Consider the following 23,577-nt stretch of genomic DNA (forward strand, 5'->3'; position numbering starts at 1 on the left):
AAAATCAAATTAAAACAGCAACAACAACAACAAAACAAATATTCTCACTTAACTGGGGTATATAGAGTAACAAAACAAGGGGGAAAATAGTAACTTTTGCTAGTAAACAATTAATGTTTGTAAATAAGAGCATTATGTACTAATCACGTGGATAGTCACTTACATCCTAGAGGAGATAATATATAAGTGTGGATTCAGTGGAATATTTGATATTGCTTTATCAAGACTATGATTTATTCTGTGGTTGTCACTCCACATCTTGCAAAACCACAGTCAGAAACATTATATAGACATGGTTGATTGTCCCACGACTTGGTTAATGAATAACATTTTAAACTGATTGATGGCTATGTTAGCAAGACTTTCTATTTTGGGTTTTTTTTAAAGTAGCTGTATATTTCCAGAGAAAAACTGAGACTCAAAATGCCTATGAGCAAGAATAAGCTGATTTTACTACTTGGAATGATCTGTCTGGAAAAATGTAAATCTGCAGTTCACTTTCTCCCCAAAGGTAAGTTCCAGATCTATTATATATTATTTATCTTTATATGAGAAAATAACTTTTGCTGTAAATGGGCATCCCAAGTCTACTTTATATTCCTTTGGGAAAGCAAGAAAAGCAAATATATTTTGAAGATCTAATTGCTTTTGATGTAATAATTTCAGACTTTTCTTTTTTATTAGCATATAAAATCAAGTAAAAATTTCCAGGAAATAACTGAACAAGTTGTAGTGATTAGAGAAAAATCAGGGTTGTTCATTATTGGAATGCATTATATAATTTCATTCTCTTTCATGTAGCAAGCTCTAGAAATCAGATAAAAATTAGAAGTGTCTGTAGTCTGGAGAATTGTCTTGCTGGTAAATATGTGGCACTTTCTCAGCAATGTACAATGAATCTTTATTTTTTCCCTCAAATAACAAAAACTGAGAAGAATTCTTGACTATTTTTTCTACAATCATATTTTTGCTAGTCTTATCAATCATAATGTTTTCTATTTTTGCTTCAATGAGTTTAGGAAATAGTAAATTTGGCGTCTAGGGTACTTATGATTCTCTCACCAGAAACAGAAAATTTCTCAGCTGAGGTATCATCCAGATGAAAGAATGAGAATTCGAAGACTCAGTTACATAAAGAACTAGAAGTTTTGTGACTATAGCTAAAATTGATTGTGTGGCAGTGCTTTCTGGCAGTGTTTCCTAAAAAGCATGTAGGAAAGAATGGCCTATAGCAAGAAAAGAAGATGGGACATCACAAATTATTACTAGTCTGTTGTAAACAACTTTAACCCAACTCTTAGTTGAGGATTAAAAATTTAAGGAGAGATAAGTAAACACTGCTTTTTCAGGAATAAATTATTTACACAGATAAGTTCTTTCTTTCATTACCTGGTAACTTTTCCATGCCAGACTACACCAGGTGAATAGGACAGTTATCTTTATTCTTTTTGAACAACCTGCAGTAGAAGTCCACCTCTGAAACCCTAATTTTTGGTTTGTTTGTTTTGGGGGGCCACACCCAGTGATGCTCCAGGATTACTCCTGGCTCTGACCTCAGGAATTATTTTTGGTGGTGCTCAAGGGACCATATGGGATGCCAGGGTTGGCAAACGTGGGTTGACTGCACGCCTTACCTCCTGTATTATCTCTCTGGCCCCTGAAGTCCATAATTTTTACATCAGGAAAATAAATCTCTTCATGATATGATTATCTATGTGACAAAAATGAAAGAATCCCTGGAAATGCAAATTATAGAAAAAGTACACAATGAACATAAATCCACTTATTTTGTAATCTGCATTTTTGTTATCTTATATTTATTTCTTGTTTAAAAATATATATGAGACCAAAGAAATAGCACAACAGACAAGGTACTTGCTTTGCATGTGGACAACCTGTATTCCATCCTAGGTATGATCCCTGAACAAGAGTGATCCCCGAGTATAGACCCAGGAGTAAGTCTCGAACACAGTGGTGCAAAGAAATTCTCTTTAAGTTTTCCACAAATCATTTAGATTTTAAGGAACTATAAAGAGCTTCATGGGTAGGCAACAGCTCTGGGAATACATAGCCTTGAAACCTGTTTTGCAAGAAACTTTAAAAGAGCTCTTTTAAAGGATAGAAGAAATTTCCCATTATGTGGTATTGAATATGGCACTCACTATTGGTGTATCTGGTTGACCTCTACTAAATTAACACATGTTAAAAACATACAGCAATTGGGGCTGGAGCAATAGTGCAGCAGGTAGTGTTTGCCTTGCATGCAGCCAACTCAGATTTGATCCCTGGCATCCCTTAGGGTCCCCTGAGCACCACCAGGAGTGATTCCTGAGTGTTGAGCCAGGGAGTAACTCCTGAGCATTGCTAGAGCAAGTCCTGAGTGTTCAGCCAGGGCATTTCTCCTGAGCATAGCTCAAAAAAACAAAACAAAGAACTCACAAATATATATATAAATATATATACACATATATACAGTAATCAATCACCAGAAATTGACTATTATTTTTATTTTATAATAATTCTATTTGCCATTCTTTTAAGTTTTTTGAACCAAGTTATGTGAAATAAATTTTTATATGCCTGCCAATGGAGCAAACAAAGCCCCATTTACAACAGGGAAGATATGATGATTACCACAATAAAGTTCAAATACATAACAAAATTTAATGTAATATGTTTGAGATGCCAGAATTCAAAACTTAATTATGTAAATGAGAATAGGCAGTATGCTACATTGCATTAAGTGGCTTTAATTTCCCTATTTACATAGGCTAAAATCATATCGCAATTAATACTAGATATTGATTTTTGTTGATTTATCTTCTGATAATTCCGTTTGTCATTTCTTTAATTTTGATTGGAGTAAACAATATGAAATAAATTTGTTGTAAGCCTGCCAAGGAAGCAGGCTGGTAGATTGCAGGGACTCTTGGGACATTGGTAATGGGGTTGGTGTTGCAACACTGAATTCCTGAAACAATTCTAATAGGAACAGCTTTGTAGATTGTGGTGTTTTAATTCATATATATATATATTTGATTAAATAAAACAGAACTTGCCCCCCCCCCAAGTGGCTCTCCGGCATGACCATGGCTCCAGAGGCACAAAGACTTAATCCAGAGCCCGGCAGCTTGCTACACAAAAGTGAATGGACCATGCATTAAATTATGGTGCCATGCTCCCCGGGAGGGAAAGGGTGTCTGTCCCTTCTGCCTTTTTCCCCCTCTGCAACAAGGTGGCCGCCTCCTCAGAGCTTATTGGAAAGCCAGGTATGAGCCGGCGGTGAAGGGGCAACTGTAGCCTCATGGGATGGGGGTCGGTACCGGCTAGTCCATCACAACCTACCAAGGTCATGAGTTGCCCCCCCACGAGCAGCACTCAGGCACGGCCATGGCACCAGATGCACAGAAACCAATCTCATAATTATCCGACTTTTGGCAGAAATACCTCCAGACTTAATTATTAAAATATCAGAAATCCAAAGTCTCACAGCCGCAAGAGTGGTGGCCATCATATGGTTCATCATATGGTTCTCATAACCAGCTATAGAAAACAAATTATTTCACAATGCCTTTTTGGCAGTTCTGATTGTTGGGGGGGAAATTCCAAACAATAATGGTGCATCTTTTGTTGAAATAATGAATGTATTCAAAGTAGAGAGAGAGTTAAGTAGAAATCATCTGCCTCACAGGCATCGGGAGGGGTGTGAGGGAGGAATATTGGGGGTATATTTGGTATATAGCGGTTTTTCATAACAAAATAAGTACTGGTGAAGGGAAATGTGTTTGATCATTGTATGACCGAGACATAAACTTGAAAGCTTTGTAACTTTTCCCACACTGATTCAATAAATAAATATAACAAACACACACACACAAATAATTCAGCTTCTGGGTTCAACGGGACTGGGATCAGAGTTTCTCTACCCATTTCCCCCTGACTCCAGTGGCCCAGCAGTCATGACCATAAGCTACCTCTTGCCAGTGCCAGATAATCTCATCATGGGCCACCACCTAGATCGCACAGCTTTTCTCCCAGAAGGGAGCAACATGATGTCCACCATAGCCATGCCACTGGACCCTGTGCCAGGCTGTTACATTCAGGGCACTCCAGAGAGGGCCAGGTGAGAGACCTCCCTGCCCCAAGGGACCCAGCCCCAGCAGCCGACAACCTCCACAAACCAACCACAGACCCGCTCAAAGCTGCTCCCCACAAACTCGGGCCAAACCTCACACATATATTTCTGGACTGTGTGCCCGCAAGTGCATAAGATACTCCCTACCCATTCTCCAAGGGACCACACCACATTTGATGGGGTTCAAATAGTAGGCAACCAATCATAGAGGGAAATATATATATGCATATATAAATATTTTCAGATATATATATACAAAAGTTCACATCACTCAACCTTTAACAACATGTTAGTGATATCCTAAAGAATGTCTTAATGGCCCCTGACAAAATAGAACAATCTTCACACTGTTTCTTCTATGGATACCTTTTTGTAGCATTTTCAGCGGTTTTTCATAACAAACAATACAAAATATATTATTTCAGTTGTGCTTTGGGAAAGGGATTGGGACTAGGGATGTAAACATCCCAAATATGGTGGTGGGAATGTGTAATGGTGGTGGGATTGGTGTTTAAATATTAAACGTAATCAAATATTGTGAACTACCTTATAAAATTTTTAAAAAATTTTTAAACTAAGCTTTTAGGGGTTGGAGAAGTAGCACAGAGTTAAGATACTTGTCTTTCATGTGAATAATACTAGTTCACTCCTTCACACCACATGTGGTTCCCTGGGAAACACCAGCAGTGACCGCTGAGCACAGTCAGGAATAGTCCCTGAGCACCACTGGTTGTTGCCTAAATGCCATCCCCCCCAACCCCCAAATAAGTAAACAAACTTTTAGACTGCAAGGATAAATTCCAAAAGAGAAGGGACAAATGGCCTCAGTAAAATCAGTAAAAGGGGTCAACTGTATGGTGAAAATAGAAATGGACTTTTAATGTAAATTTAATGTAGTATATATAGAAATTGACTATATTGCTCACCTGAAACCTATAAAATGCTCTAATGAAAGCAGCAAACATACAAAAATGGGATTTAAAACAATTTTCTCAGTTCTGATTCCTTAATCCTAGGAACTACCTAAACACTAAATTTTTTTCTTTCTCCAGATTACACTTGCGGATGGAGTCTAGTGCAGTCACAAACTTGGAATGATTTAACACTGTTTAGTCGCATTGTTGGGGGAAGCCAAGTGGAAAGGGGTTCCTACCCCTGGCAGGTATGTCTCAGGAATCAGTATCTGGTAGGTAACTGATCTTCTGCATTTTCATGCTACTCATGAGTATGCTCTAGCCCACCTAGCTCGTCATCAGAAATATCCTGAGAGTATGCACAGATCCAAGCCCTCCATATGTACATCAACTAAGTTCTAGAAAACGTATGTTCAGAAAAATTACGTGTACTATGAACTTGTTCCAAAAATCAGAAGTGCCACCCCAAACTGTCAACTTTTAAGACAAAAATACCACTTTGAGAAGGTAGAAAACATAGCATTCATCACTAAAAATCAGATTTTCTCATTTGATAAAAATATTTTTAAATATTATTTTATGTTATAATTAAAGATTAACTAAGAAATTCAAAAGCAACATGTGGGCTTTTAAAGGTCTAACCTATGTTTTGGGTATAAAGTTTATACTTTTACCAGGGGACCCCCCTAGAAGGCTAGTCAAGATTTCTCCTTAGCTAATACTCTAAGAATTATGTTAATCTAATTTCCACAGCCCACATACCATATAAATAACCTTAGTGCTTCTCCTCCTAGCATATGGTATTAACATTTATTGTCTATGAAGTCTCTCAGCTTTCTTTGTTCTGGGCCATTTGTATTTTTGCGTTATTAATTTTATATATACAACAATGGTAGCTTCTTATTTTCACTTCTGTCAATTATACTAACTTTTAGCTCAATAGATACTTAGAAACAATTGGTTGACTGAAATTGTGTTCAGTGGGTTGACTTATTGGTTGAGGCTGTAATTTGATTAGTATGTGACCCAATTAATTGCTAGGTTGAAGAGCTTCTTTGCTCATTGGTTGCTTCTTTGCTCATTGGTTGGTTAATCTATTCAGAAATCCACATTCATATAATCACCAGGGATAACTCATTTCCTTTATTTGATCTTCTAGTCTTAGCCCTTTCTATTAAGTTTTTAAAATTTCACCAAATGAATTTTGGCTGAAAGGGTGACAATACATATAAATTGCTTCATTCTAACTCCAACAATGGAATTAAAAATATTTACTCAGAGTCATTTTTCCATCAAATAAAATATCAAAAACAGGAGAAAGCAAATATGGAAAGTAACTACAGGGGCAGATCAAAAAATAAGCTAAGGGCTGGAATGATAGCACAGCAGGTAGGGCATTTGCCTTGCACATGGTCAACCTAGGTTCGATTCCCAGCATCCCCTATGGTCCCCTAAGCACTGCCAGGAGTAATTCCTGAGTGAAAATCCAGGAGTAACCCCTGTGCATTGCCGGGTGTGACCCAAAAAGCAAAAAATATTTAAAATTTAAAAATTAAAAAAATTTTAAAAAACTAAAAAGTAGGCTACACGAGATTGTAGCAGCTAAACACTAAGGTAGAAGACTCTTTCTTGAAGACTAGTTCCCTACAAAGGTTAGCAGAATTGCAGCATGACTATTGGTAAGCTTTGTTTGGCCCTTACTTTGTCTTACTCCCAAACCTATTTTTTAGACTCTGCTATATCTTATCCATCTTTTTTCTTTCTCCATATTAACAAATATAGCTCATATTAGAGTATCAGTCTCTATAAATATTATTACATGGATAACTATTTAATTTTTAAAACTTTTTAAGTTAAAAATTAGATATAAAATATTATTGAACATTTTTCTTATCACAAAGTAATAAAAGCTTAATGTAGAAAATGAAAAGCAGCATAATAGAGGAAAACTGCTTAGTAATCTTCTCCAAATTTACAAATTTAGATACTTAGTAATAGATTATTGAGGTTGTGTTCAGCATGTTGACTTATTGGTTGAGTCTGTAATTTCATTAATATAGAACATACCAGGTATGCTCTGCTGACAGCCTTGCTCTTTTTCCTGAGCTATCATGAGATAGATTTTAAATTCTTCACAATCCATAACTTCTGATATGGTTTAGTAACAGGTCTGGTCTATTTTTTTAGAATATTCTTTGTCCCCAGGTGTAGGTACAGGTGTGGTCCAGAGCATTAACTTGTTTCCATTTAAGACCTTTGCAATTTAGGTGTCTCTAAAACGCAATCAGAAGCATATCTGTGGTGGGACCATCATCTCCCCACAATGGGTGATCACAGCTGCTCACTGCGTTTCCAATGTGTAAGTATGGCCTAGTGAATGGGTAAAGGGTACGTTGCTCCATTTCTTCCTTGAAATCAGTGTGATATCTCGAGTAAAATATAAAGCCATGTATTTTAAGCTTTAATCCAAGAAGAACTAAGTGATCATATTACTTCAGTATGGCAGGCGGTTAGGCTAGAGAAATGCTATGCATCCCATTGGGTACCTAATATTGCCAAGATTTAAGGAATTATAACAATAGAAAATTATTCCCTTTCAATTTTGTATAAAATCATTATATCTGGAAATAAAGAGTGACAAATAAGGCAAATTTGGAATTCAATCCATCTCAATGCATACTACCAAGTTCCTTTCAGATAATTACTGTAGGAAGAAGGGAAATAGAATAGTTTTTCCATAGCGTAACAATTATATAAACTAATGTTTCTCAATCTTTTTCCAAGCATGACCCAAATTTCCACATATTTTCTTCCTGTCTTCTACCCTATCTTACTAACTGTCCCCCTAGTCTTATGTAATGGTTCCTCTATTGCCTAAATGAAATATCCTGAGGGCCCACAGGTAGTCATATGACCCCCAATTAGAAATGCTATTCTACACTAAAAACATATAAGGAATAAAGAGAAAATTCCCACCTCCCACTGCAGTAATCAATTCCTGATCTCCTGCATGCTCTCTGGGTCATTAGACACAGGGTGACATTACATAATATATACGTTTTATAATATATATTATGCATTATATTTATAACATTAAATCAGCATACTAAATAGGAATCACAAATCTTTCACAAAGAATATTACTTATATTGAGGTCAGGCCAGTCTCCCAAGAGAGGCAAATAAAGTCGGATAGCACGTTAGAGTTCTGAATTACAGACTACATTGTAATGCATATTTATGCATATGTATGCACTTATATACATATAATTTATACTTCTAAAATATCATTGTGAAGCATTCAGTTAATCATATCATTTATTTCATATGAAATCACTCTTTACTAGTCCCCAACTCAAACTGAGAAGCTCTGTACCTTTAAGCATTGGAACAATCTTCCTTTTCTCTGTTCAGCATTCTACACCACAAGTTTATATATCCTTGTCATTTTGAAAATGTCAGTTTGTCAACCCTGGCAACTTCACCCAGCAATTCAATGATATCTGTCATTTCATTATTTCTCCTCTTAGAAATATTTTACCATTATTGAATGTTAATGCTGGAAAATATGACTTGAGCCAAATAGAACCAGAAGAGCAAAGTCTCACCATTGACACTGTCATCATACACCCACGTTTCTCTGCCAGGAAACCAATAGACTATGATATTGCTCTTTTGAAGATGACTGGAGCTTTTCAGTTTGGTAAACATTTGAAGCTTATTCTGAATTTTCCTTCCCAAATTCCCTATAACTTCTGTTCCACATCACAATCCTACAGCATATATAGAATATGCCCAATAGTTCTGAGTTATGAATTTAGAGGAGATCAGGGTAGATGGTTCTTTAACTAAATTCTTTTTTGCTTGTGTCCTTAGATATAGGATTTTATGGGATCATAAAATGGTCTTTCTTTGTCTAATAAGAACCCCCTAGATATACCAGGCAGAGATGTCACAACCCCTATAAAAACTTGGGGGAAACCTCTTAGCTTCCAACTGGTGAGTGATTTCTGATATCCTCTCTTCCATGGAAGATACGAGCTTTGCTCTTTTCTTCAGGCAAGTTTGTGGGTCCCATATGTCTTCCGAAGCGAGGAGAACGATTTAGGGCTGGATTCACTTGCACAACTGCAGGCTGGGGCCGTTTGACGGAAAGTAAGCACTTCTATGACACTACTTTTGTTAGATGTCAGAACTTTTCATGTTACTATAATGATAAAAAAATAAAATTTATTAATTCATTTTAATAAACAACTATGAAAACATTGTTTTCCCTTTTGGGTCACACCCAGTGATGCTCAGGGGTCACTCCTCGCTCTGCACTCAGAAACTGCTCCTGGCGGTGCTCGAGGGACTATATGAGATGCCAGAGATTGAACCCGGGTTGGCTGCATGCAAGGCAAATGCCCTACCCACTGTGCTATCGCTCCAGCCCCAAACATTTCTTAAATACTATATTTTAATTAGTAATCAACATTTCCAAAAGATGTGAACAAACCTTAAAAAACAACTCCAAGGATGCCTCAGTCCCAAAGTCACCATCCAGTTAAAATTTTAACCCCAAGTCTATTACCTTATTTAAAATTTTAGACTTGTGGCCACATAACATCTCATACTCTATACCACTGATGTACCAGGAGCAGCACTGGATAGGATGTAAGGTAGAAGACAGCCAATCTCAATTAAAAAATTACTAGCGCACAAAGGCTCAACCTGTACCAACATGTTAGTAATCTCTTACACAGGTAATCTTACACAATGGCTCCAGGGTGAGATACAACAATCTTCACACATTTTCTTCTAAGGAAATCTTTTCTGATCATTTTGGAGATCTATTCATAATAAGCAATACATAATAAATTATTTAGGGCATGCATATGGGGCAGGTTTGGGATGGTGATTGAGAAAATTCAAAATAATGGTGATGGATAAGGTGCAATGGTGGTGGAATTGGTGTTGGAATAGTCAGTGCAATAAACTATTATGAACAGCCTTATGAAAATAAAATAATTTTTTAAATGTATCTCCAACTCAGGTCTTAAGAGTGCTTTGCTGGGGTTCCCATTTCTGTTTTCTAGACGGCAGTGTCTCCCAAGTTTTGCAGTCAGTAGAGCTGCCCATTTTGACCCAGGAGGAGTGTGTGAAAGCTCTATTAAGCCTAAGCAAACCCATCAGAGGACAAACCTTTCTCTGCACAGGCTTTCCAGACGGAGGGAAAGATGCATGTCAGGTAGGTAGGAGCAGTTAAATTTATAGGCCTGAGGGTAAGACTCTCCTCAGCCTTGTCGTCAGATGAGGGGATAAAAGAAAGCTGTAGAGAACACTGAAATAAAGATAAAGGCAGGTAAGATTGAATCAAAATCAAGGGAAACTCCTAGGAATATACCCTAGTGGCCCAAAAACATATGGCAAAGAAGCCATCTGTACTCCTATGTTTATTGCAGCACTATTCACAATAGCCAGAATCTGGAAACAACCCAAGTTCCTGAGAACAGATTACTGGATAAAGAAACTATGGTACTTGGTGGGGGCTGGAGCAATAGTAGAGAGGGTAGGGCTTTACCTTGCACATGGCCGACCAGGGCTTGATTACCCCTGTGCATTGTCAGGTGTGACCCAAAAAGCAAAATAAATAAATAAAATAAACTATGGTACTTGGGACTGAAGAAATAGTACAGTGGGTAGCATGTCTGCCTTGAATGCAGAAAGGTTCAACCACTGTCATCCCATCTGATCTCCTGAGTACTGCTAGGAGTTATTCCTGGGTGCAGAGCCAGGAGTAACCCCTGAGCATCACCAGGTATGCTGATAAATAAAGAAGAAACTGTGGTACATCTACACAATAGAACATTATGCAGCTGTTAAGAAAAAATGAAGTGATGAAATTTGCTTATATATGAATGAACACAGAGTATCATGCTGAGTAAAATGATTCAGAGAGGGACATAGAATGATTCATATTTGTGTGTATATATATGTATATATGTATATATATGTATATATATATTTGTGTGTGTATATATATGTATATATGTATATATGTGTATATATATATAAAGAGAGAGAGTATGTGACTAATACCCAATGACAGTAGAAACAAGGAGGATTAGCCCATGGTAGGAAGCTTGCCACAAAGGGGAAAAGGGGGAGGAGGATTGCAGTTAGGACAGAGAAGGGGCCACAATGACAATTTTAGTTGAAAATGATCACTCAGGACAAAATTAAAAGTTGGTAAAGAGATATGCATGATACCCTTCCAGTAGCAGTGCCACAGAGAGAGAGAGAGAGAGAGAGAGAGAGAGAGAGACAGAGAGAGAGGAGAGAGAGAGAGGAGAGAGAGAGAGAGAGAGAGAAATAGAGAGAGAGAAAGTGCTTGCCATAGAGGCTGTGGGGGTAGGGTGGAGGTCAGTATGAGGGAAACTCGAGACATTGGTGGCAGGAAATGTGCACTGTTGAAGGGATGAGTATTGGAACATTGTGTGACTGAAACTCAATCATGAACAACTAATAACTGCATCTCACCGTGATTCAATTAATTTTTTAAATAATAAATAAGGGAAGAATTTCAGATAAACTGTTTTAACCAAGGAAGAATGAATGCCACGGAAGTCTATTTTTCTCAAATACCAAATTGCAGTAAGCTAACAATGCTCCGTCTTTCCTATTTAAGCATCAACAGTTTGTTATAAATAGGACTTTCCTTTCCTTTCACTCCTCCTGCTAAGGCTTAAGTTCAGTTATACTATAGGACAAGTCTTTCCTGAGTGTGTGAGATGAAACTGAAAAAGCATTGACAGAAATCTAGCATGGATGGGAAAGTGAAACTCAAACTGTAATATTTTAGCGTGTTTTTTTTTTTGGTTATTTGGTTTGTTGGGGTTTTTTTCCCCCCTTTGTTTTTGGGTCACATCCAGCTGGGTGGTCAGGGTTCACTCACTGCTCTGAGCTCAGGGATCACTCCTGGCAGGATTGGGGGTGGAGGTGTGTATATGGGGTGCCAGATCACACACATGCAAAGTACACATTCTACCCACTGTACTGTCTCTTTGGCCCTATTTCAGTGTTTTGTATAAATTGTTCCCACAAAGCTGAATTCAAACTACTGGAAGTAAAGAAAGGGCATTTATCCTCATTTAGTATCTTTCCTGGGTGAGCACCTTGGGGCAGTGATGCTGACATTGAGGGTAACAGAATCTTCTTTCCCACCCATCCATAGGGAGATTCAGGAGGTTCCCTCATGTGCCGGAATAAGAAAGGGGCTTGGACTCTGGCTGGCGTGACTTCCTGGGGTTTGGGCTGTGCCCGAGGCTGGAGAAACAATAGGCAAAAAGATCATCAAGGAACTCCTGGAATCTTCACAGATCTTAGTAAAGTGCTTCCCTGGATCCACAAACACATCCAAGTGGGTAATAAAGCTAGCAAGCAAGTTTCGGAAGCTGGCATAACAAAATATAAAAAATATAAAAAAACAAAACATATGCTTTCTGTTAGCCAGAAAGCTTAATAAAAGGATCTTGGTCGGTCAAGGCCACTGAGCACATAGACTTAGCTCTCTAAATTCTTAGTGTGTAACATAAAAGAAGAAGAGAATCTACTAAATCCAAAATGAAATAAAATAAGGTGCATGGTACAGCATGTGAATAGTCAATGAAATGGAAAAAATCTAGCTGAGAATATGCCACAATTTGTCTAAAATTGAAACCATCTCAGCCAGTAATATGTTTTCAGCATATCTCCATTGTACTAGTAAGATTCAGAAATCCATTGATAGATCAGCAATCTATCAGTTGCCTGGGAGGCAATTTCTGGAGACAATGAGCTGAGAAATAAGGCAGTTGGGATAGAAAAGGGATCATTAAGCCAATGATGGTTGGAGGAATTGCTAGGGATGGAAGATGTGTGCTGAAAGTAGACAAAGAGCCAAACATGATGGCCTCTCAGTATCTGTATTGAAAACCATGATGCTCAAAAGGAGAGAGAGAGAGAGAGAGAGAGAGAGAGAGAGAGAGAGAAAGAAAGAGGAAAATTATCTGCCATAGAGGCAGGGGAAAGGGTAGGATGGGGGGAAGGAAATGGGGACATTGGTGGTAGAAAATGTACACTGGTGGAGGGTTGAGTATTTGATCATTCTGTGACTGAAACTCAAACATGAAAGTTTTGTAGCTGTATCTCACGGTGATTTAATTTTAAAAAATGTCTGGAGACATTTTTGTTATCAGAACTTAGGAAGAGCTGAAGTGGTGCCATAGGAACATAATAAATAGGAGCTATGGTCACTGCTAAATATCCTATGATGCAGAATACAGCCACCCACAATAAAAGTGATCCAGCCTGAAGCATTAGTAATTCTGTGGTTGAGGAGTGATATAGATCTAAATATGTGAAGTGTGAAAAGTCAGTCTATGTATGTCTTCCAACACCTGAAAGTGAGTGAATTGAAACCTTTTTCGTGTCTCCAAATTCAATTTACTTGTTTCCCTTAACCACTGGCTTCCAGTTCCATGCTATGTTATTCTTTTCAAAAGGGATTAATTAAAATTAAATCAGAAGAAACTTGATTTTATTTTCTTTATTTAAAATAAACCATTCTATTGGAGAAAATATCTATTACTTTCTCTTTTAAACTGTTTTCAAAAAACTGTTTCATTGAATTTTATTATATTTTTATTTTGGGGTACAAACCTGGCTGTGCTCAGGGTTTACTCCTGGCTTTGTGCTCAGGAATCACTCCTAACAATAAATTATGGACCATATAAGGTGCCAAAGATTGAACCCAGGTCAACCATGTGCAAAGCAAGTACCCTGCTCTCTGCATTATTTCTCCAGCCCCCAAGAACTTGATTTTATTTTCAAACATATGTTACAGTAGCCAACATCTGAGCCCTCAGTTCAAGTTTTAGCTCTAGGTGAATTATTTCTATATTTGGCCTCCCTTCTGTTAAATGAGATAGGTAAAACCATCACGGTCACGGTCCTCCCGTTGTTCAACGATTTGCTCGAGCAGACCCAGTAACGTCTCCATCGTGAGACTTCTTGTTACTGTGTTTGGCATATCGGATACATCACAGGGAGCTTGCCAGGCTCTGCCGTGCGGGCAAGATGCTCTCGGTAGCTTGCCGGGCTCTCCAAGAGGGGCAGAGGAATCGAACTCCGGTCGGCCATGTTGGCTGTGTGCAAGGCAAATGCCTTACCGCTGTGCTATCACTCCAGCCCAGGTAAAACCATATGACTTCCTTTTACTGTATGAGTGACTTTAGAATAATTATGGCCTGTTTCTTAATTAATATACATTTTTGGTCTTATTTGGGGATCTGTGATCAGGGTTTACCCTGACTCCATACTCAGGGATCACTCCTGCTAGGGACTGGGGGAACATACAGATGCCTGGGATTAAACTCAGGTCAACTGTGTGCAAGTTTAAGTGTCTTACTATATCTCCGGTCCCCTTAATTAGTATACTTAATTAAAAAAAAAAACATCTGGGGCCTGATGTGGCCACAACAGTATCTGCCTCGCATAAAGAAAACCAGGGATCAATTCCTGATACCACACACACACACACACACACACAAACACACACACACTGAATAAATAAAACCTTTAAGCTCACACACACACCCGGAATAAGTAAGTGTTTTAAAACACTTGTTTCTTGTTTCTTATTTCTATTTCTTGTTTCTTATTTCTTATTTATATTTATATTTCTTATTTCTATTTCTATTTCTTGTTTCATTAATTTATCTCTTCTATAATGAAGACATAAATTAAATTTTTGTTAGTTATATATGGACCCAAAACTTTTGCACGTTTTAACCAGGGAGATGCTAAATTTTTAGAATCTTATTCAAAATACTTATTCAAAATACTGGAGCGATAGCACAGCGGTAGGGCATTTGCCTTGCACGCAGCCAACATGGCCGACCCGAGTTCGATTCCTCCGCCCCTCTTGGAGAGCCCGGCAAGCTACCGAGAGTATCTTGCCCGCACAGCAGAGCCTGGCAAGCTACCCATGACGTATTCGATATGCCAGACACAGTAACAACAAAGTCTCCAATGGAGACGTTACTGGGCCCGCTCGAGCAAATCGACGAACAACAGGAGGGCCTTTACCTTTACCTTTTATTCAAAATACTACACACTTAGAATTGCATATATCTCTTTACCAGAGAAGCAGAGAAAGAACTCCAGAGGTAGGTATTCCTTACAGCCTGCTCCACTGGGAGCATAAATTAATAGCTAGCATTTCTGAATATCAATTCCCTTTAGAATCAAAAGTCTTCCACTTCAAAAGTTCTCCTTTCTCACTAATAAAAGCACCACTTGGAGCATTCACAGCCATTACCTAGCAGACAGGAAAACTCTTTTTCTAAGTGGGTACCCACAGATTTCTTCTCATTTTACTCCATGTCAATCCAGAGTTTGAATCATTTCAACATCTGCCAAAGTCTAACTTTAGATGAGAGGTTTGGGCGAAGAGTGTGAGGATGTGCAAGTGAAATAAATTAGCTACTCATCTGACCTTGGTAGTGCCCCTCCTGAAGAAGGAGGACTCACCTGGAATGCTTCACTATTGGACTGAAATGAATTCCCTCTAATTCAGGGCAAATTCCTTGCTATATCTAGATTTCAGTCTCCTTATCTGGTCCAAACTCTTTATGGATCTCTCTAAGGCATCAAGCTCTCTAAGACATATGTAGCTCAAATCTTCAATTATTCTTGAGTCTGTGAAATGATTTACTAATATCAATATAGGAAAATACTACCCTGACTGCTCACAGGAGTGAGCAACTCCTCCTAGTTTAAAAAAAATGGTGGGGGAGGCAGAGCAGAAAAAAATGGTAAAGGAAGTTTGGATCACAGATGGATTTTAGAATGAACTTAATGGAGGAGAAAGATTTTATGAGATAAAAGTTGACCAATGAATCTTTAATATCAAGAGGTACATATTAAAGAATGGAGATGGGATATTTTACAGTATGCTAGAGTCAAGATAGCTTAAGTGTAGAATATGTGAATGAGATTTTATGAGGGGAAACATTAGAAAGAAAAATTCAAACAAAACTATAAAAAAAGTTTAACTTTATTGAGCAATAAGAAGTTGATTAGATGAAATTACTAGAGCAAATGCTAGTAGCAAAAGGAAAGCACATAGGAATAGATTGGAGGAAAGGTAATTTCAGGTGGCTTTATGAGATCAATTTGAGAGATGAGAAGGCTTTCACAAAGACAACGAATGAAAAGGAAAAAATAGAAACAAGAATCAGGGCTAATCCATCAACAAGATGATGAATAACGCAGGAGGAAGAGCAGGTAAGGATGGTACCAGAGCTTTGATCATATGTGAGTAAGAGCACGTGGAAGGAACAAATCAGGTGGAACGAGTTGCAGATCAAGAGAAATACCAATGTAGCATTGAAGTTTCAGAGAAGATAGCTAGAAGATAGCTAAGAGACAGTTTAAAAAATCAGGTCTCAGGCTTAGAAATGTAGGTGAAATCCTTGAAACAGAGGTATGACCGATACTAATCACCTCATTCAGAGAGAAATTAAAACTAAAGGTATAACCCAGAGAATATCTGTATGTATAGATCTATGGGATTAGAGAAAGTTGAGTGAAGAAAAAGAAACAGAATTTCAAGATTAAGCACTATCTAAAATTAATAACAAAAAAAGGCATCAAGGCACTGACAATACATCTGTGGCATAAAGTGCTTACTCCATAAGTGGTACTACATGGAAAGTATCATGCTAAACGAAATGAGTCAGAAAGAGAGGGACAGACATAGAAAGATTGCATTCATGTGGGAAACATAATGTAACAGAATAGGAGACTAACGCCCAAGAATAGCAGATTACCAGGTTTTAAGTACCAAGAGGTTTACTCCATGGCTTGGAGGCCAGCCACACACGATGGGGGAAAAGGCAGCTCAGATAGAGAAGGAAGGACCAAATAAAGGATGTTGGGAGGATCCTTCCAGGATGGGAGTTGCGTGCTGAGAGTAGACTCTAGACCGAACATGATCGCCACTCAATGCCTCTTTTGCAAACCACAGCACCCAAAAGGAGAGAGAGAACAAGGGGGAATGCCCTGCCATAGAAGCAGTGTGGGATGGGTGGGATGGGGGGGATGGGAGTGAGAGGGATACTGGGATCAGTGGTGGTGGAAAATGGGCACTGGTGGAGGGATGCGTATTCGATCATTGTATAACTGAAACCCAAGCACAAAAATTTGTAAGTCTACAACTGTACCTCATGGTGTTTCACTAATAAAAATCTAAAAAAAAAAAAAAAAAGACTGAGTTCAAACTCTGGTGCCACCCATTCACCAATGCAATCCTGACTCCTGACAGCCTCAAATCTCTACATATATTGTTAAACCAAGTAGTGAGTAGCCCCTTTGGCACTCCACTCTTCTATTTCCACTTCAAGTCTGATTATCGTAGTTACTGTCTAGAAATAATACCCTTTCAAGATATCTGCTGCAGACAGTGTGTCTGGACCCTATTGGTACCAGAGGGAATGCATATATGTATTACTCATTTTTTCCGACTTGGATGCAGAGTCTTGTCATCACAATTACCTATTAGTAGATACTTCAGAAGACAGACTTACTGGTGAGTGGATTTTCATGTTGTTAAGTACACTTCTCTGTATACTAGTGTGAAGAGGGCTTACATTGTCTGGTTGCATTATTTCTGACACAAAGATATCAGAAAACATCACACTACCTGTATCTACTTTGGAGACTCAGAGTTAACAGTGGGAGGGAGTTATGTGAAGCTGAATCTGAGAGACACTATGAAACCACAGTGCATTTCATTTGCTGCATCTGTATCCTTCTGAAACAGTGTTCCTAGATTTATTTGCCAGACCAACAATTCACTAAGGACACTATTTAGATTATCTCAGGGCCTCCTGAGCAGAATGTTAGGCACATGCACACAGGAACATCTTTCCTGCTTCCTTCAAGCTCAGAAGAAAAATACCAATCAAGCAGGCCAGAGAGAAATGAAAAGGATTAAGGTGAATGAGTTTTATGTAGTCATCCTTTTGATGCAACTTTCTGTCTCCACATATGGTCCCCAGAGAAGCACCAGAAATGATTTCTGAGCACAGAGCCAGGAGTAAGCCATGAGCACAAAAACCAAATAAGAAAATTACCAGTTGATAACCATAAGTAGGAAACAAAGGTTACTTCTATCAGAAACAGACATGAAGGAATATTCCTGTTCCCCTTCCTCTGGGCTTAAAGGGCCAGGTCTCAGAAACACTTTCTGTTGTCACTAACTGGAAAGGTTATTAATGCCACTTGGTGGGAGGCCAGGAATACTGCAGAACATTCCATAAGGCACAAGACAGCCTGAACACAAAGAGTATTACAATTCAACATGTCAGTAATAACATGATTGGTAAATCCCAAGTTGAACAATTCAAGTTCAGTTCTCCACAAATCTTGAAGAACTGCTGCTTCCTAGATCCTGAAAATCAATACTCCTTCTTGTGTTGCAGGGAAATTGTGTGGAGTAGGCATTGCTTCATCAGTTCTTTTTGGCTCCACCTCTATTGGGATCTTTGATACCTCAGGTTATGCCATTGGGTTTAATCTCACCTACAAAACTTTTAAACCAAACTATCTTTCTGGTAAAAAAATGATTTACAGTTTTCACTCACTAAGTGTATCTTTTTTAGATGTTAAGACTGCACAGAACCTAGGTGAGAGGCAAGATGATCCCTCCTACAGCCTTCTAGACTCAGAATGAGGAGCACATAGAAAGCTGGTGAAATATGGGCACCAGATTCTTCGAAATCCTTGCTAATTAATTGCACCTTAAAATGAGTGAAGCGGATATGAAGAGTTCTTGAAAATCAGTACTCAGATTCCTTCCTCCATGCTCTGGCAACATCTGTGAAAGACAGTAGAAAGATTAAAGAGGCACTTTGGTGGATGATGTCAATGTTTGGATGTTTTCCCTTGTGTTTTAGATTTGGGCTGCAGGTCTTTAACCATCCTTTTAAATACAGCCTCATATAGAGTCCTAACTATCCTTAGTGATAAGAGAAACTGTAGTTGTTTTTTTTCCAAGCCCTTAAACATTACCTGATTAAGGTACTGACCTTGTTGCCCTTGCTTTGTTATGTTATAGCCATAGAATATCTACCATAAGCACCATGAGAGCACAGGGGATTTTTTTTTTTTTTTCTGTGTCCTTGTTAATCAGTGCCTGGTGCCCAAGGCTTTTTTTTTTTTTTTCACAAACTACCCATACTTACCACTAGATGGCAACTATGTACTTCACTTTTTGTAGTTTGTTCCATCATAGCAGTGCATAGATCCTCCAAGCCAGCATTTCTTTCTGATTTATTAAACTGATCACACAGTGCTGCATATGACATGGATAACAAAATCAATGACAATTAGGCCTAAGTCATAAAACCTACAAAGCAGATGGGAATAGAACGAGCATAGAGAAATCAGTGTAGGACAGGTTCATTAACTGACTTATATTAATATGTAGATTGGATTTGTTCTAGAAGAAGAGGCTGAGGTCACAGTGGGAAGGGCTTCTACAGTGGGAAGGAAAAATATTAGTTGAAAATCTAAATATTGCAGATATAAAAGTGATCTCAAGACATCAATTCAACAAAAAGTCACTGAGAATTGTGTGACAGTAAAGTGACACCCATTCTGGACATCATCATCTTATAGGCCCCACCCAGAAGAGTCATTTGAAAATTAGTATTGCAACTCATAACAACGTGCACATCATTTGGCTTGAAAAGAAAATGGTTTATTTTCAGAAAGTATCCCAGTAAGGCTGTAAGAAATATTTGATTGAATCTCATATCTGACACATCTTCTTCTCCCTGTGGAACTTTTACTAGAAATGGAAGTGCCCAGTGAAAGGTAGGTACCTTCAATTTTGCCTTCCCTTTTTATCTTTCATTGAATCCCTTATTCTTCTGCTAATTTCTCGAGTGCTACTGAACCGTCACCAGCTGTGTGTTTAATATCCAAACTCCTACTACCCCATCAGTCCATCATACAATTGGGTGATGTTATCAAACTGTCTAAATTAGCTCGATATTGCTTCCCTATTCCTTTTTCTATTGTTCCCTCTGTCTTCCACTCCCTTTGTCTGCAAAAAGTAAGTAACTCAAACAGAAAATAAGGTAAGAAAAAATTAACATACAAACAATTTTTATTGGAAGGGGACACACCCACAATTCTCAGGGCTTATTTCTAGTTCTGTGTTCAGGAAGCACTCCTTGTGGTGTTCAGGGGAAACATATGGGGTACTGGGGATTGAACACTGGTTAGCGAATGTGATGCAAATGCCATGCCCACTGTGCTATCTATCTGAATCCAAAACAATTCATATTTTTAAGAAAACAAAACCTTGGAATCTTAATAACTGCTGAGGTTAGAAATAAATGGAATAGTATACATCTGTTAAGAATTATGGTTTTAGAAACTATGAAAGTGAAGTTCAGGTAGATCCTAAGTAGTCATCTTTATTTTCTAGGATTTGGTACATTATAATTTGAATAATCTACTCTAAAATTTCATTGAGGTTTATAATTAATTACATAATTATAATAAAATCAACTCTTCCTAACCCATATCAGAATTTCTTCTCTTATGTGTGTCCAGGGGGCTGGAGCAATAGCACAGCGGGTAGGTTGTTTGCCTTGCAAGTGGCCAACATGGCCAACCTGAGTTCAATTCCTCCACCCCTCTCGGAAAGCCCGGTAAACTACCGAGAGTATCTCGCCCGCACAACAAAGCCTAGCAAGCTACCTGTGACGTATTCGATATGCCAAACACAGTAACAATTGTCACAATGGAAATGTTACTGGGCCCGCTCGAGCAAATCGATAAGCAATGGGAGGACAGTGACAATGACAGTGACGTGTGTCCAGGAGTTCAGAAGTGTATGCCAATGACTCTTCAGCATCTATAAAAACTTTGCAGATTCTGTCAATTATTCTGATGACATTTTGTTTGAATTTAACATTTATATTCTCAGAACTGAGGTAATGCAGAACTTTGTGATCTTGAACACTGGACTGAATGGGACTGGGAGCAGAGATCCTCTGTCTGCTTCCCCCAGTCTCCAGTGACCCAGGTGTCACGCCCATAAACCACACCCTGCGGGCACCAGATAATCTCCTCATCAACCACCCTCCAGAACTCACGGCTGCTCCTCACAGATGGGAGTATAAAATGAGGCCCCCGTAGCCATGCCACCAGACTTCACCTGGCTGTTTTCACTTGGGGCGCCCCAGGAGGGGAGGTAGGAACCCTCCCTGCCCCAGGGGACCCAGCCCTGGCAGCGGACCTCCACTACCCACCACTGCTATGCTCCAGGCCGCTTTCCGGACACATCATAAGACACTTCCTACCCATTTTCCATAATTACCACACCATGTTTGATGGATTTCATACAGTAGGCAACAAATCACAGAGAGAAATATATATATATATATATATATATATATATATATATATGCATTCTGGAGAGCCCCGCATGCTACCAAGAGTATCCCACCCGCACTGGCAGATCCTGGCAAGCTTCCTGTGGCGTATTTGATATGTCAAAACCAGTAACTATAACAGGTCTTATTTCCCTGACCCTGAAAAATCCTCCAATCATTGGGAAAGATGAGTAATGAGAGGCTGCTAAAATCTCAGGGCTGGGATGAATAGAGACATCACTGGTGCCTGCTTGAGTAAATCAAAGAACAATGGGATGACAGTGATACAGTGATTCTCATATTATATATCATAGCAGAATTTTTCAGTGAGTCATTGAGATTTAATAGCACTAAAACAAGGAAGATGGTACTGATACCAACTATATTCTCCCAAATAGAAGACACAAAATTAAAAAAGGCATAACCTTCTTTAGTTTTAATTCAGGAGAACTGGAAATTTGAAAAGAAGCATAGTGAACCAGATGTACAATTGTAAGACGCCAAGAGAAACAATTATATGTCCATAGATCCCTTGTATAACCCAAAACATAGTTTCTAGTGGGAAAAAGAAAATCTCCACTGAGAGGTTCTGCTGGTCTTTTAGAGGTAATAGGGCTATCAAGTACTTGCGCAATTTCCCACCCTTATATCTAGCCTGTATTTGGTAGCTTGGTTGCTTCAGAAGGTTTGGGAATCTGTTCTATGGCATGTTTTTTAAGCAATAAGCCCATTCAAAGCCACACTAATTTTCTCATTGAAGTTCATAATTCATAGTAAGGAGAGCATCCCAAATTTCTCTGCTTAGTCAAAATCAGGTAATTTGGTGTAAATCTATATGTAATGTCAGATTTTCTCAGCTTTCCTTTTAGAATCCGGAAATAGAGAAAGTAGAGACTGCACTGCCAACGTTGTGAGAGTGTACAAAGATGTAGAAAAAAAAGAGGAAATCCTTTTCTGCTTCTCTAGAATCTCTGCTTCCTGTGCTTGCATTTGAATCCAGTCCCTTTAGGGAATAATAAGAATCTAGCTCAATTGTGTACAGTTTCCAAAATCACTGTTTCTCAGCCAGGGGCCATATGGGACCCAAGGACTTCTAGGATAGTCTAAGACGCCACAGGTAAAATTCGTGTAAATGAAGGGCCACAGATCAAGAGGGGAGCCATCCAATAGGATAGGGGGCCACAGGAAAGAAGCTAGGTTGAAAGGACCATGGTTGGAAAATATTACAACCTTTTACCACCTCTATCCCTTCAATGCTCTCTGCTACTACAACAAAAGCATGAAAAATAAGATGGAAAAATCAAAAAAATTATTTAAACAGAAAAGGATAAAAACTTACACTAAACTAGCAATAAAATAGGCATGTGTCATTGAAATAAGCACTATGGTTAGAATCGGTTCCCTTAGCAGCACGGTCCAGTGTGCTGGAGAATCAACAGAATAGTGTTTGGAAGATAAAACAGAATAGACATGTTAATGGGGTTGGATGCATATTTTAATGAAGCGAACTGCCTTTTTATTTTTTTTTATCATGAAATCCACCAGAAAAGTCTATTTCTCAAGAATTATCTAAAAGATAATTTTTGCTCTTCTATCAAAAGCCACATACATTTGCCAGGACCCTGGCCTTGATTTGCCTTTGTCATACTTGATCCAGTTTGGATGTAGGACTTTCATGTCCTTAACCCTGCACTGAGCAATTCTGGTGTAAAGTCCATCTGCTTCCAGTCTGATGAAAGTATCACCTCCAGAGGCTTTCAGGCTACAATTTCCTTCATTCTTGAGACAGGTAAGAAGATAGATCAACTCCTGAGTACAATTCTAATTCTCACCCTGTGACAGTGATTTTAAAGGTCACACAGACAAAGTCTCATTTGCAGTAATTCTATTCTAGAAAATCACCAAAAACATGGAGCTAGTGAATAATGAACCTTTGCTTGTAGAGAAAGTACAAATTTCAGCTTCTATGAGCCTCTGGTTTTATGTGTTTCTGTTTCAAGTCACTTCATTGCACATATAATCTTGTTTCACTAACATTAACGTCAAGCAAGGTT

General features: G+C 38.5%; 1 protein-coding gene across 1 annotated transcript; it reads left to right on the plus strand.

Moving 5' to 3' along the window:
* The first annotated feature begins 423 nt into the window (after positions 1-423).
* OVCH2 (ovochymase 2) lies at positions 424-22,517 on the plus strand. The gene is given in 14 exon segments (XM_056116351.1): positions 424-511; positions 5,188-5,297; positions 7,317-7,408; positions 8,579-8,751; positions 9,108-9,203; positions 10,127-10,278; positions 12,265-12,462; positions 15,223-15,238; positions 17,520-17,572; positions 17,574-17,661; positions 18,557-18,688; positions 19,031-19,116; positions 19,119-19,154; positions 22,371-22,517. Coding segments are annotated over 14 exon segments (1,467 nt in total).
* Positions 22,518-23,577: the final 1,060 nt, after the last annotated feature.

The sequence above is a fragment of the Sorex fumeus genome, unplaced genomic scaffold (genome assembly GCF_029834395.1).
Source record: "Sorex fumeus unplaced genomic scaffold, SorFum_2.1 ptg000030l, whole genome shotgun sequence".
Classification (NCBI taxonomy): domain Eukaryota; kingdom Metazoa; phylum Chordata; class Mammalia; order Eulipotyphla; family Soricidae; genus Sorex; species Sorex fumeus.